This window comes from Abrus precatorius, unplaced genomic scaffold (genome assembly GCF_003935025.1).
Source record: "Abrus precatorius isolate BTA unplaced genomic scaffold, Abrus_2018 Scaffold5, whole genome shotgun sequence".
Taxonomy (NCBI): Eukaryota; Viridiplantae; Streptophyta; class Magnoliopsida; order Fabales; family Fabaceae; genus Abrus; species Abrus precatorius.
Window position 1 is genome coordinate 7,124,236 of NW_020874395.1, and position 12,864 is coordinate 7,137,099.

Sequence of the window (12,864 nt, forward strand, 5' to 3'; positions counted from 1 at the left end):
GTTCTCAATAATGGAATAGAGCTCTCCTTACCTCAAATAGATAGTTTTGTGAAGAAGTTAGTAGAAGAGATTGTCCAAAAGACCAAGGTCTTCCTACATATTACAAAGAAGAGTACTTTTTGAAAAAGGAGAAAACAAAGAAAAATAGAGACACAATGATATTGAATAGTCAAGCTCTGAGAAACTTACTAGTGATTCAATAGAACGAGGGTTCAAGATCGGATTCAAGAAGAGTTTGGAGCTCAGGGGTTTTCTCTGAGAGGAAAGGAAGAGAGAATTTAGCAAGAAAAGTTAAAGAAGGTTTCTTGGATTGTAATGCAAGTTTTTTAAGTTGAAATTCCTTAAATACCCCTCAAGTCTCACGTGCTCTCACTTGAGCAAGGTCATCATCACCTGGGCGAGAAAACTAAACAAAAGGATTTTCTTAGTTTTTCTGATATTCTCGCCTAAGTGAGAGTCATTCTCGCCTTAGTGAGAAGAGGTCCAGAGAGCTACTCAAAATTCTTGCGAGTTCGCCTAAGCGTGCTCCATCTCGCTTGGGTGAAAGGACAGTTGAAGCAACTTTATCCTATCTCGCTTAAGCGAGAATGCTCTAGAATCACTTGTTCCAGGATGTTCAATCTCTCTTGAGCAAAATATATCTCGCCTCAGCGAGATCCCCTACAACTATTACCATTTAAACTCTTCTAATTCCAGATAACATGCACAATCAATAAACATAAAATGCAATAATAATAAAAGCAAAATTAAGGCTGTTGCACACAATATCATTTTCTCACGCAAGTAGTACAATGAGAACTTTAAGGTTTCTATTTCTGGACCATTACTACTAAAAATAAAAGGAGCTCAGTCATTGTTATATATTTTATCCTTAGTGAAATGGGCTAGCCTTTCAATATGAAGGATAAAATATAAGGTGTTAGAAGGTTACCTTGGAGGATGCCTCTAGAAGGATTAAAAGAATCAGAAATAATGTTATTCCAGTTTAGAAACACAGATGAAATAGAGACACAATGATGAATCAAATTCAAAATATTAAAGTTCATACCAACTTTTTTAAAGAAGTCAATAATAAAACTCCATCTTAATTTATCATAGGCTTTCTCCGCATCTAATTTCATAATTGTTTACCATTTTTTCCTTTTAGCTTATATAAAGAGTGCAACAATTCTTGGATAATTAGAGAATCATCAATTTCTTGTCTTTAAGAGATGAAATTGGTCTAGTTGGGAGAGATTAAGTGAGGCAGAGAATTTTTAAGTCTATTTGCAATAAGTTTAGTGATAATTTTATAGCTCATATTGCATAAAGAAATAGGCCTAAAATTTCTAATGTACTCAAGGTTTTCAGATTTAAAGATCAAAGTAATATCGATTTCATTAACCTCAGCTATTTTGGATGGATTATAAAAAAAACGAGACAAAATTATGAATGAATGGGGTTGGAAAGTTCCATTTGTTTTTAAAAGAAAAGTGCATGCTAGTCATAAGGGTAAGGAGATTTAAAGTTTTCAATATTAAGCAATGAAGCTTTAATCTCTTCTATAGCTATATTAGAATCTAACCTAAGCCTATCAGACTCGAAGGGGAGAAAAAAAAATTATTATGAAGCACAGAACTAAAAGTATGATGGTAAATTTCTTTAAAATAGTTAAGAGCAATAAGTTCAATTTTAAAAGGATTGTATTCCCAATTTTTTAAGAGTAATAAGTGCAAGAGCGAGAAGACGCTAATGCTTAGAGGACTAGTATAGCTATAGATATGTGGGTGAATTCTATTTAGGAGGACATAATATTATAGAGAATTATTATTATTATTTATTTAGACATTGTTGTTTTTTATTATTTTTATATTTAACTCTTTTAAATTTGAATATATGAAAAAAAATCTTGAACTCTACGTCAAAAATCCACAAAATTTTGCAAAGTCCACAAAGTCCCACAGAATTCATAAAAATTCTGACTTAAAAGTCTTACAAAATCTATTAAAATCCTAATTTTAAAGTCTTGCAAAATCCTGCAAAGTCTTTTCAAAATTTTGCAAAGTCCATAAAGTTCCACAGAATCTATTAAAACCTGACTTAAAAGTCTTGCAAAATTTATTAAAATCCTAATTTTAAAGTCTTACAGAATCTTACAAAGTCTTAAAAGTCATGAAAATCCTGCAAAATCTTTTAAAATCTGCAGGACTTTATTTAACTAAAAAATTCTTTTAAAATCCTAAGCTAATACACCTCCCTAAATCTAACATATTATAAAATATATTTGTATTATTTTTTAAATAATTAAAATTTTAAAGAAATTTACATTAATCACATGTCAAAATATAATATCAACATGCCAACATTTTTATTTCTTGAGAAACGTTACTAATGCCAATCAGATTACGGTTTACTCAAATAATACTTTTTTGAAGGAGGACATTTTTAAAAAAATATCTTTTTATTTTGTCAAGTAGTTTTTTATATTATGTATTTATTTTTTTAATTTAATTTATTTTTTATTTGTTATAATTCATTTTGAATTTTATGTAATATAATATAATATTTATTACTAATAATTATAATATTTTATTTTTTAAAATTTATAAATTTAAAATATTTATATTATATATTTTATTTTTAGAAATGTTAATTTAATTTAATAATACTTATATAATGACAAAAAAAAATTTAATTAATAATAAAATCAAATTTCAATAATGTGAAAACTATTGATGAGTTTCTTTCGTCCAAATACCACACATTAATTGAAATATGTATTTTAATAGTTCATCTTGTTGAAAATTCTTATAGAACTAGATTCGACAGAGTTTAGAAATAACTGTGCGATAATATGATTCTCAACTAACAACTTTATATTTCTTTGAAATAAACCATAAAGCTTTTTTAAAAATAATTCACCATTTAACATTTACTATATTCGTGCAGTTTGTTTTTTATTTGCATCATTTCAATTCCTTAAATAATATCATTTGAGTATACTTTATTTTTTATTTCACTCTTCACTTAGATAAATAAAATATATCTTCAAATACATAGATTAACTTATATAAAAATATTTTAACTTAATTAATAATCTTAAATTAGTATGGTATATATATGCATAAAAATAGAATATTTATCACGTCGTTTTCTAAATTTACCAACCTATCCCTGTCGAAACCCTACAATAGCATAGGCGCGACTTTAGCACGTTGCAAAGGGTAGTGAAGGCATTTCACATATAATTGAGTCTTTTTTATAATAAATAAAAATTTAATAAAAGTGGAAATTGCAACATAGAATTATGAACATATCGTGCAAGGGAAACTCTGAGGCGGATGAGAGGGGTGACCCATCGTCAATTCGTGACCAACTCCCATCACCATTCACCAACCACTAAATATTTTTAGCATAATTTTATCATTAGATAAACTTCATCATTTTTAAATTATATGAACAAAGGAATATAAAATAATAATAATAAAATTTTAATTTTTTATTAAAATTTAAATATTAACAATTAATTAAATAAGGAATAAATATAATTTTTAATTAGTTATTATAAAAATCAGCAGTTGTTATTGACGTGATAATACTTCATTGAATCACAGTGTAATTTTTTTATACTACGATAAATTTCAATCAAGTTTTAATAATAAATCCTGATAAAAAATATTTATAAATATATTAAAAATTTTGTTAATTTCAATTTTTAAATTGAGTTTAAGCATCTATAAATAAAAAAAATTTATAAAAAAATATATATTTATTATATTAAAATTATAAAAATATAATAAATATTTTTTAATAAAATTTTATTATTATTAGTTGCTTATTTTTAACTTTTACGGCTGAAATTAATAAAACTCATATTAATAACTCAATTATATTATTTAAATATAAAAAATATATCGCATTTAAATATTTTTATTTATTTTTATCTTTTATATATATATATTTAATATTTTTTAGTCTATATCGTATTTTTCATTGAAATTAATCTTTTAAAGTGAATAAAATTATTATGGACGATAATTTTTTTTTAAATATTTAATATCACTGTATTAATTAAAATTCAAACTCAAGAGTACAACATTCATATGATAATATTTATATGGTCAGTGAGTTTAAGATAAATTATTGAAAATTTTTAATATAGTTAAGTTATATTTTAATAAAAAATTATATTTATTAATTTATTAATTATTATCTTTAATTTTATATGGTAAATTATATTTTAAAAATCTTTCTTCATTGTACTACTTCACACACTCTCGTTAGTGTCCTTCATTTGACGCAAACTAAAAGCACGGTTTTGGATGGCTAATTATAATAAAGAAAAATAATTGTTTGTTTTTAAAGAGAATATTTAAGTTTTTTGAATTATTATTTTTCTAAAAATTATATTTGTTTTAAGTAATTTAAGCATGATATGGTTTAGTATTACAAAGATTGGTATGGTTAAAGCGTTTAAAATTTCCCACGTGCACGTGTCATGTTTCTGACTTCCACCTCCTTGTAATAACATGTTTTATTTTAGAACAGTTATTTATTTATTTTAACACTGCTCTTTCACGGCAATCTCTAATTTCATCATCATAAATTTATGTAGAAAATTATGCCAAAATACCTTTCTAAAATATAAAAACGAAAATTTAATATTAAATTTTTTTAAAATTATATGCAAAGGTGGCCCGAAAAATAAGGCACGAAAGTTAAAAAAAAAATAATTTTTACACTATTAAATATACTTTAAATAAATGTTTAAATTAGTTTTGATTATAAATTTTATATTAAAATATGTGCTGTTCAATTGTGTATGTTTGATTTTGATTGGAACTAAAGGTGGTATTTTTATATGAGAAAATAAATTTATTAATTGATTATCAGTGAGACAGTGTGTTCAATTATCATCATTATGCTTATAGAGAAGGTAATAAGATTACTTTTGGAAATTAGGGAGTTGATACGATGCTCAATCTTTTTTATTTTGAATGCCAAAATCTCAACGTTTGAAGTTCATACATAAAACATTGTTAATAGTTGTTAATTATTTGATATTTTGGTTGAGATATTGGTGTTCAGAGTAAATATCAAGATATCATCAGAATGTCTATCTTTTTTTTTAATAAATTTATTGTTTCGTCATTGGTAAGTATCAGTCTTAAATCATTGCTTCTGTTTGATAAATCATACTAAGTTATATTTAAAGCTCAAGTTATGATGCTTTAACCCCAAAATAAAATAACTTTTAATTTTTTTTAAGACAAAAAGATTTTGGAAGATGATTTTAAAATATTTATTAAACAATAAAAATATAAAATTAAGTAATAAAAATTTCACTCAAAAGAATATATATATATATATATATATATATATATATAATTAAAAAGTAACATTTAATATATTACTTTTTAAAAAATTCATCATTTTCAATAAAAATATTTAATTGAGATCAATACTATACTTAGAGTTTTCAATAAAAAAAAAAAGTGTTAATGGGTACATTATAAAAAATATACTTTAAAAATTCATTTATAAATAAATTTACTTAATTCAAATCCAATTAGTTATAATTTATTCTTAAATATTGAAAGTGTTGGGTAATATATATCAAATAGATAAGATAAAGAACTAAAAATAAAATTTTTATAAAAAAATTTCATAACAAAAATTATTCGTTATTTTAATTTTATTAATCTTTAAAGCATATAGCCTATACATCTAATATATAGAAAAAAATAAAAAAAAATTATTCAAGATTATAATATTTAAAATTATTTATTTATTAAAATTTATGAAAAATAATAATTTATAATAAAAATACTGTTCATAAATTCTAATATATATATATATATATATATACACACACATTTATGATTTATCTCCTGGTAAAAATAAAAAATAAAATATTGGTAATAGCGTGCAGAAGGGAAGAAAGGGAAATAAATGAAAAAAGAGGGGATGGTGATTTATGGATGTCTTCGAGTCAGAGATCTAGAGGGGGAGTTGTTGGACCCCAGAGTTTGCTATAAATACTCCGAAGAGCACTCCATTTAGTTCGCGCCTTCCCTCTGCTTCAATTCATCGCACAAAGATAAACCAAACAAGGAACTGGTCTCTCTCATTCTCTCCTTCTGTCACTCTCCTTCATTCATCTAACTTCCCCTCTCCTCTTTTTAAGTTCACCATTCTCACTTCCTTAGATACCTCACTTCTCTCTCGTTTTCTCTAACTACACTTCTATTCTTTCTTCTTCTTTTTCTTCTTCTCGGTAAATCTCAACGCTTCCGTGTAATAACTTTTCCCTTTTCTACTCGTTCTGCTTTTTCATTTTTGTTTTCGTTGTTCAGATCTCAATTTTTGCGTCAACAAAATATGTTGATTCAATGCTATTTCATGAAACGTTTTGTAATTGCAATCAATTTCTCATGAGATGTAGATCCTGCATGGTGAATTTTTATTTATTTATTATTACTCCTCGCATTTGAAATCTTACACCTGTTAATGATAAGTAAGTGAATTATTGGTTAATGACGTGAGTTTGTTAACCAATTCAAGGTTTGGAATTGCGATTGCCGTTAATGAAATTGCGGTTACTTGAATTGTGGATAAATGTTGCTGACGCAGACTTGCGAGAATTTTAAAACCACAATATTGCTGCCACATATGTGGATTGCAGTTGAAAACCTTGGATGAATTTATTGCATGTTTGGTTTGTTTTATTTGGGATGAATAACTGGTTATTTTTGTTAGCTTATTGAAAATGAAAAATAAACGATTATTTCTCTTAAAAAATCTCAACTAAATATACACTTGGTGTGTTTGGATTCACGTAATATGGTCACGAATCTTGATCCATGTTTCATCGTGTTTCCAAAAGCACTCGTAGTCATTGTTATGTATGGGAATGCAAGATGTGGAATCCTTGGTATAGGAATAGCAATTGTTTTCATACACAGGTAGCTGAGTTTTGTTTGTAATTTGATCTGATGTGGCAGAGCAATGGCATCTCATATTGTTGGATATCCACGCATGGGCCCCAAGAGAGAGCTCAAGTTTGCTTTGGAGTCATTCTGGGATGGGAAGAGCAGTGCTGAGGATTTGCAGAAGGTGGCTGCTGATCTCAGGGCATCCATCTGGAAGCAGATGGCTGATGTTAGGATCAAGTACATCCCCAGCAACACTTTCTCATACTATGATCAGATGCTCGACGCTACCTCCATGCTTGGCGCTGTTCCACCCAGATATGGATGGGCCGGCGGGGAGATAGGATTTGATACCTACTTCTCCATGGCCAGAGGTAATGCCTCTGTGCCCGCAATGGAGATGACCAAGTGGTTTGACACCAACTAGTAAGTGGTTGTTACTTGCTTTTCTTAAATGATTCTGTGATTGTAATATTCTGATCACTAAACTTTTGATATGTGCATTGATCCAGCCACTTTATTGTCCCTGAACTCGGACCTGATATGAATTTCACTTACGCTTCCCATAAGGCAGTGAATGAGTACAAGGAGGCCAAGGCGGTATGCATTTACAGCCATTCATGATTTTATGTTATCTGCTTATTACTTGCAAACTTACGTTAATTACTGCAAGCTTAGTTAAGTTAAGCTGTGACTGTGAGCAGCATTGTTATAAATAAATTGTGTGTTGTATTCTTTTTCTTTCTCGTGTATATCTTATTCATCAGGAATTGTTCTCAATTCCGATGATGTTTGTTGTTATCTGTGGGGTCATTGTGATTTTTTTAGTGGTTATTATCTATATCTACGTTGTCATTGAATATTTAATTTCTTTTACAGCTTGGAGTAGATACAGTTCCAGTCCTCATTGGCCCAGTATCATACTTGATGCTCTCCAAACCCGCCAAGGGTGTTGATAAATCCTTTTGTCTTTTTTCTCTCCTCCCAAAAATCCTTGCTGTCTATAAGTAAGACTTTAGATTGCGTACAAATTATTTGCTCTTTTATGATTGTAATCATGTTATTTCTCTAACTTGCTTATAACTATAAACTCAGGGAAGTTGTGGCTGATCTTAAGGCAGCTGGTGCTTCTTGGATTCAATTTGATGAACCAACCCTTGTCCTAGACCTTGAGCCTCAAAAGTTGCAAGCATTTTCTGCAGCATACTCCGAACTTGAATCTGCTTTATCTGGCTTAAATGTTCTTATTGAGACCTACTTTGCTGACATTCCTGCTGAGGCATATCAGACCCTCACAGCTCTTAATGGTGTCACAGCATTTGGATTTGATTTAGTTCGTGGAACTAAGACTCTTGATCTGATCAAGGGTGGATTTCCCAGTGGAAAATACTTGTTTGCTGGAGTGGTTGATGGAAGGAACATTTGGGCTAATAACCTTGCTGCTTCTCTTGATACATTAAATAATCTCGAGGGCATCGTGGGCAAAGGTATTTGTCAAATATGCATTTCATGAAAAAATTTGCGAGACTTCTGCTGTTAATATAGTCACTTGATATATCCATTTACTAAACTATTGCAGATAAACTTGTTGTGTCCACCTCCTGCTCGCTTCTTCACACTGCTGTTGATCTTGTTAATGAGACCAAGTTGGATAGTGAGATAAAATCATGGCTGGCTTTTGCTGCTCAAAAAATTGTTGAAGTTAATGCATTGGCCGAGGCATTGTCTGGTCAAAAGGACCAGGTGAACACCATTCCTTTTATTTTATCCTACATAGGACAAAATGAGTTGTTAAATAAATAGACGATATTTATTATTTAATCACAAAGTTGTGTCATACTGGATGGAGAAAATACAGATACTCACAATAAAATATGGGGGAAGATAAGCAGTAGTTTAAATTTTAGAGAAAGTATAATATTCCCATAATATTAATAACAAGTATCATAAATTTAGCCAATTATTTTGTTAGCGAGATATTAGTGGCAGGCAATATATGCATAGTCATATATTGTTTTATTCCTGTTTGTTTCACTACATTATTCACTGAATCACTTTTTTTATGTTATCATTTTCAGGCCTTCTTCTCTTCTAATGCTTCAGCTCAGGCTTCAAGAAAGTCCTCTCCAAGAGTGAATAATGAGGCTGTTCAGAAGGCTGTGAGTGCTTATTTTCTGGTCAATTGCTCATTTCAGTTGCGCAGGATTTGTTATGAAATTTATTCTCATTACGACATCTTTTCTTTTCATCACAGGCTGCTGCATTGAAGGGTTCTGACCATCGTCGTGCCACGAATGTCAGCGCCAGATTGGATGCTCAACAAAAGAAGCTCAACCTTCCAATCCTCCCAACCACCACTATTGGATCCTTCCCTCAGACTGTTGAACTCAGGAGGGTGCGTCGTGAATACAAGGCTAGCAAGTAAGATATGCCAAGAGCTCATAACTCTGCTTTTTTCTTGACCGTTGGCTTTTATTCACTAATCTTCTTCTTCTTTTCAGGATCTCAGAGGAAGAGTATGTTAATGCAATTAAAGAGGAAATCCGCAAAGTTGTCGAACTCCAAGAGCAGCTTGATATTGATGTCCTGGTACATGGGGAGCCTGAGGTCAGTTCTCATCTTCACATAAGGACTAAATATTGACTTGCTGAAGTAGGGAATACGAGAGTTCTATTACACTGACACTATTTTCATTGATCCTTCTTCACCTTTCTTTTTGAAGAACAAAATACTCTAATAAGATATTCTGCTCCTCATTTTGATATTGCAAATTCCCAAATGCACTTTGTACTAATGGTTGATGCCTTGCATTGCAGAGGAATGATATGGTTGAGTACTTTGGGGAGCAGTTGTCAGGCTTTGCCTTTACCGTTAATGGGTGGGTGCAATCTTATGGATCTCGTTGTGTGAAGCCGCCAATCATCTATGGTGATGTGAGCCGTCCAAAGGCAATGACTGTCTTCTGGTCATCTCTTGCTCAAAGCATGACCAAACGCCCAATGAAAGGAATGCTTACTGGCCCTGTCACCATTCTCAACTGGTCCTTTGTTCGAAATGACCAGCCTAGGTATAAACTTAAGATCCATGTAATGTGTTGTAGAAGTATAAAATTTAAAGAGCTGAAAAAGAGAAAGCAATCAACATTCATCATATTGTACTTTCTAACAGTGTTAAACCTACACACAGGTCTGAAACTTGCTATCAGATTGCTTTGGCTATCAAGGATGAAGTAGAAGATCTCGAAAAGGCTGGAATTACTGTTATCCAAATTGATGAGGCTGCTTTGAGAGAGGGGTTGCCATTGAGGAAGTCAGAGCAAGGTCACTACTTGGACTGGGCTGTCCATTCCTTCAGGATCACCAATGTTGGTGTGCAGGATACTACTCAGGTACTTTAGATCACAAATCAAATGGGTTATAATCTTTTTTTCACATCTCCATTTACAGCCAAATATAATTAACTTGTACATTTTTGTACTATTAACATTTTACAGATCCACACTCACATGTGCTACTCTAACTTCAATGACATCATCCACTCCATCATTGATATGGATGCTGATGTGATTACCATTGAGAACTCTCGCTCTGATGAGAAGCTCCTGTCAGTTTTCCGCGAAGGAGTTAAGTATGGTGCTGGAATTGGCCCTGGAGTGTATGACATTCACTCCCCAAGAATACCACCAACTGAAGAAATTGCTGATAGGATCAACAAGATGCTTGCAGTTCTTGAGAAAAACATTTTGTGGGTCAACCCTGATTGTGGGCTCAAGACTCGCAAGTACCCAGAGGTGAATCCAGCCCTCACAAACATGGTTGCTGCCACAAAAGTCATTCGCAACCAGCTTGCCAGTGGAAAATGAATGGCGTAACCGAAGTAGAGTCTCGGTAATCACCATGGTTCTGCTTGATTCACGGAGAAAGGAAAATTTTCTATTTTGGTTGTTGCAATAAACTCTGTTGAATATTTAGGTGTTTAGTTTATTCGTCCCAGCATTTTTGTATTTTTGTGGCATTGCCTCTGTTGTATTGATGAGCAAATGCAATATATCGGTACATTTTTTCCCTTGTACCCTATCTGAGTTGTCTAATGCCCTGTTGGCTAGCATGTACACAGGAAACGAAACAACAATTTTCTAATCAGCATTTTGTATTGAGTTCCTTTAGCCCCATTTTGTTTGCACTTCCTGACAGAAATGTCCAATGTGTAAGCCTAATACAACAACAGCGAAAACAAAAGTAAGAATATGTTCAAAACATTCAAGAAATCCTTTTTGGAAAGATTTACATTCCGAAATTGGAATATAGACAGATTTGCTTTATTACGCGACAGACATTTTAACTTCAGTTCCATTATTAGAATTATTAAAAATTGAGACAGTATGTTAACATTATATATATATATATATATATACATAACTTTGTATTCTCTTCAGTCTTTTTTATAACAAATAAATTGTTAATTTTTTTACGATCAATAAAAAGTAATTATTATATTATATAAAAAATACTTATAGTATTAAATAGTTAAATTGGTAACTAAAATATTAAATAAATAAACATACTTTCTTATATAAGTAATGAATAATTTATTATTAATATAAATTTACAATAAATAAAATTATAAAAATTAATAATTAATACATATGAAAATGAGCTTTTATTTTTTTAATTAAAACCAAATTATTAATAATTATTTTTATAAAAAAATAAGAGAAAATATATTTTTTATATACACTCATTTCTAGTATATATCTATAAGACAGCGGATATTTAAAAAGATGTCTCTTCCAAAATGTACTAAGACATCAATTTTCCTCTTAACTTTCAGAATCATTGCCTCCAGACAGCGCAACAAGATGTAGAACTGCAGTTTAGGAGATGCGAAGAGCTAAGGCAGCACAACGGCCATAGATTTTATTGCAAGAAAACCAAAAAGAGGGATTTGCAAATCAAAGTCCAAGACCCATAAATCAACAAGGGAGTTGGTTCAAGTAGGAAATTGTTCATTTATCTTTAAGTAATGTAGCGAGTCAGACCGTTGTGAAGAAAAAAATCCTAACCAAGTGAACTAGTTTCACCATGTTGTATATATTTCAAAAATCCAGACACACATATTTGATCCGTAACCAAAAACAAATTAGTTTTAAAATCTAAATTTTTAATCAAACCAGATATTTAGATTCACTTTATTTACTATCCTAATTTAGACTAGATTTTATTTAATATTTCTAAATTTTATTTATTAAAATTGGTTTGTTTTAGAAATAGTCGACACATACCCGTATTATTTTCCATTACAAAGAACGTCACAAGGGCATTCAACGCATTCGACTCTATCGCACTTTTGCTCCACTTTCACCGGGAGACACCTAGTTAATTTAGGTGTGAACTTTGATACTCTCAAATTATTTTATGGTTACCATATCTAAAAAAAATTTTACCAATAAAAATGAAACACATAACAAGTTAAAAAATATATATTATTTATTATATGGTCCAATTATATATATATATATATATATATATATATATATTGTATATTGAAATTTTTTTATTTTTTATAAATTTTTAGTTTTAAATAAAATATAATTTATATTTAAGCAATTTCTATTTATTATAAATAAAAAAATTATAACATAATACATTAATATAATAATTAAATATTAATAATAATAAAATTAAGAATATAAAAATTATATTAATATAATATTATTATTTTATTTTTAAATTTTAGTTTGTTTAGTTTTAAATGCGTCTTGATTATATTTGAAAACTTAGGGAGATGTATTGGTTTAGGATTTCGTAGATTTTAAAAGACTTTTTTTAAGTAAAAAAATTTGTTGGTATTTAATCAAAATTTTATGTCACTGAAAAATAATTTAGTGATATTTAATCTAGATTTTTAAGATTTTTTAAAAAGTTCATTCAAATCTATTGGTATTCATTTGAGA

The 12,864-nt window shown here is 29.6% G+C and overlaps 1 protein-coding gene across 1 annotated transcript; it reads left to right on the forward strand.

Moving 5' to 3' along the window:
• The first annotated feature begins 6,156 nt into the window (after positions 1-6,156).
• On the forward strand, positions 6,157-10,972 carry LOC113867031 (5-methyltetrahydropteroyltriglutamate--homocysteine methyltransferase-like). The gene is made up of 12 exons (XM_027501948.1): positions 6,157-6,256; positions 6,984-7,337; positions 7,424-7,511; positions 7,791-7,918; positions 8,007-8,398; positions 8,491-8,654; positions 8,990-9,070; positions 9,166-9,332; positions 9,413-9,518; positions 9,728-9,978; positions 10,098-10,299; positions 10,405-10,972. Exons 2-12 carry the CDS (start codon positions 6,988-6,990, stop codon positions 10,771-10,773), a joined length of 2,298 nt encoding a protein of 765 aa, XP_027357749.1. The 5' UTR covers positions 6,157-6,256; positions 6,984-6,987; the 3' UTR covers positions 10,774-10,972.
• The last annotated feature ends 1,892 nt before the right edge of the window (positions 10,973-12,864 follow it).

What these genes read in the sequence shown, in the direction of transcription:
- LOC113867031 (XM_027501948.1), top strand. Translation starts at nt 6,988, where the DNA reads ATGGCATCTCATATTGTTGGATATCCACGCATGGGCCCCAAGAGAGAG. An exon ending in AAAATCCTTGCTGTCTATAA is followed by an intron (nt 7,919 to 8,006) that starts GTAAGACTTTAG and finishes CTATAAACTCAG; the next exon opens with GGAAGTTGTGGCTGATCTTA. An exon ending in TGGTACATGGGGAGCCTGAG is followed by an intron (nt 9,519 to 9,727) that starts GTCAGTTCTCAT and finishes CTTGCATTGCAG; the next exon opens with AGGAATGATATGGTTGAGTA.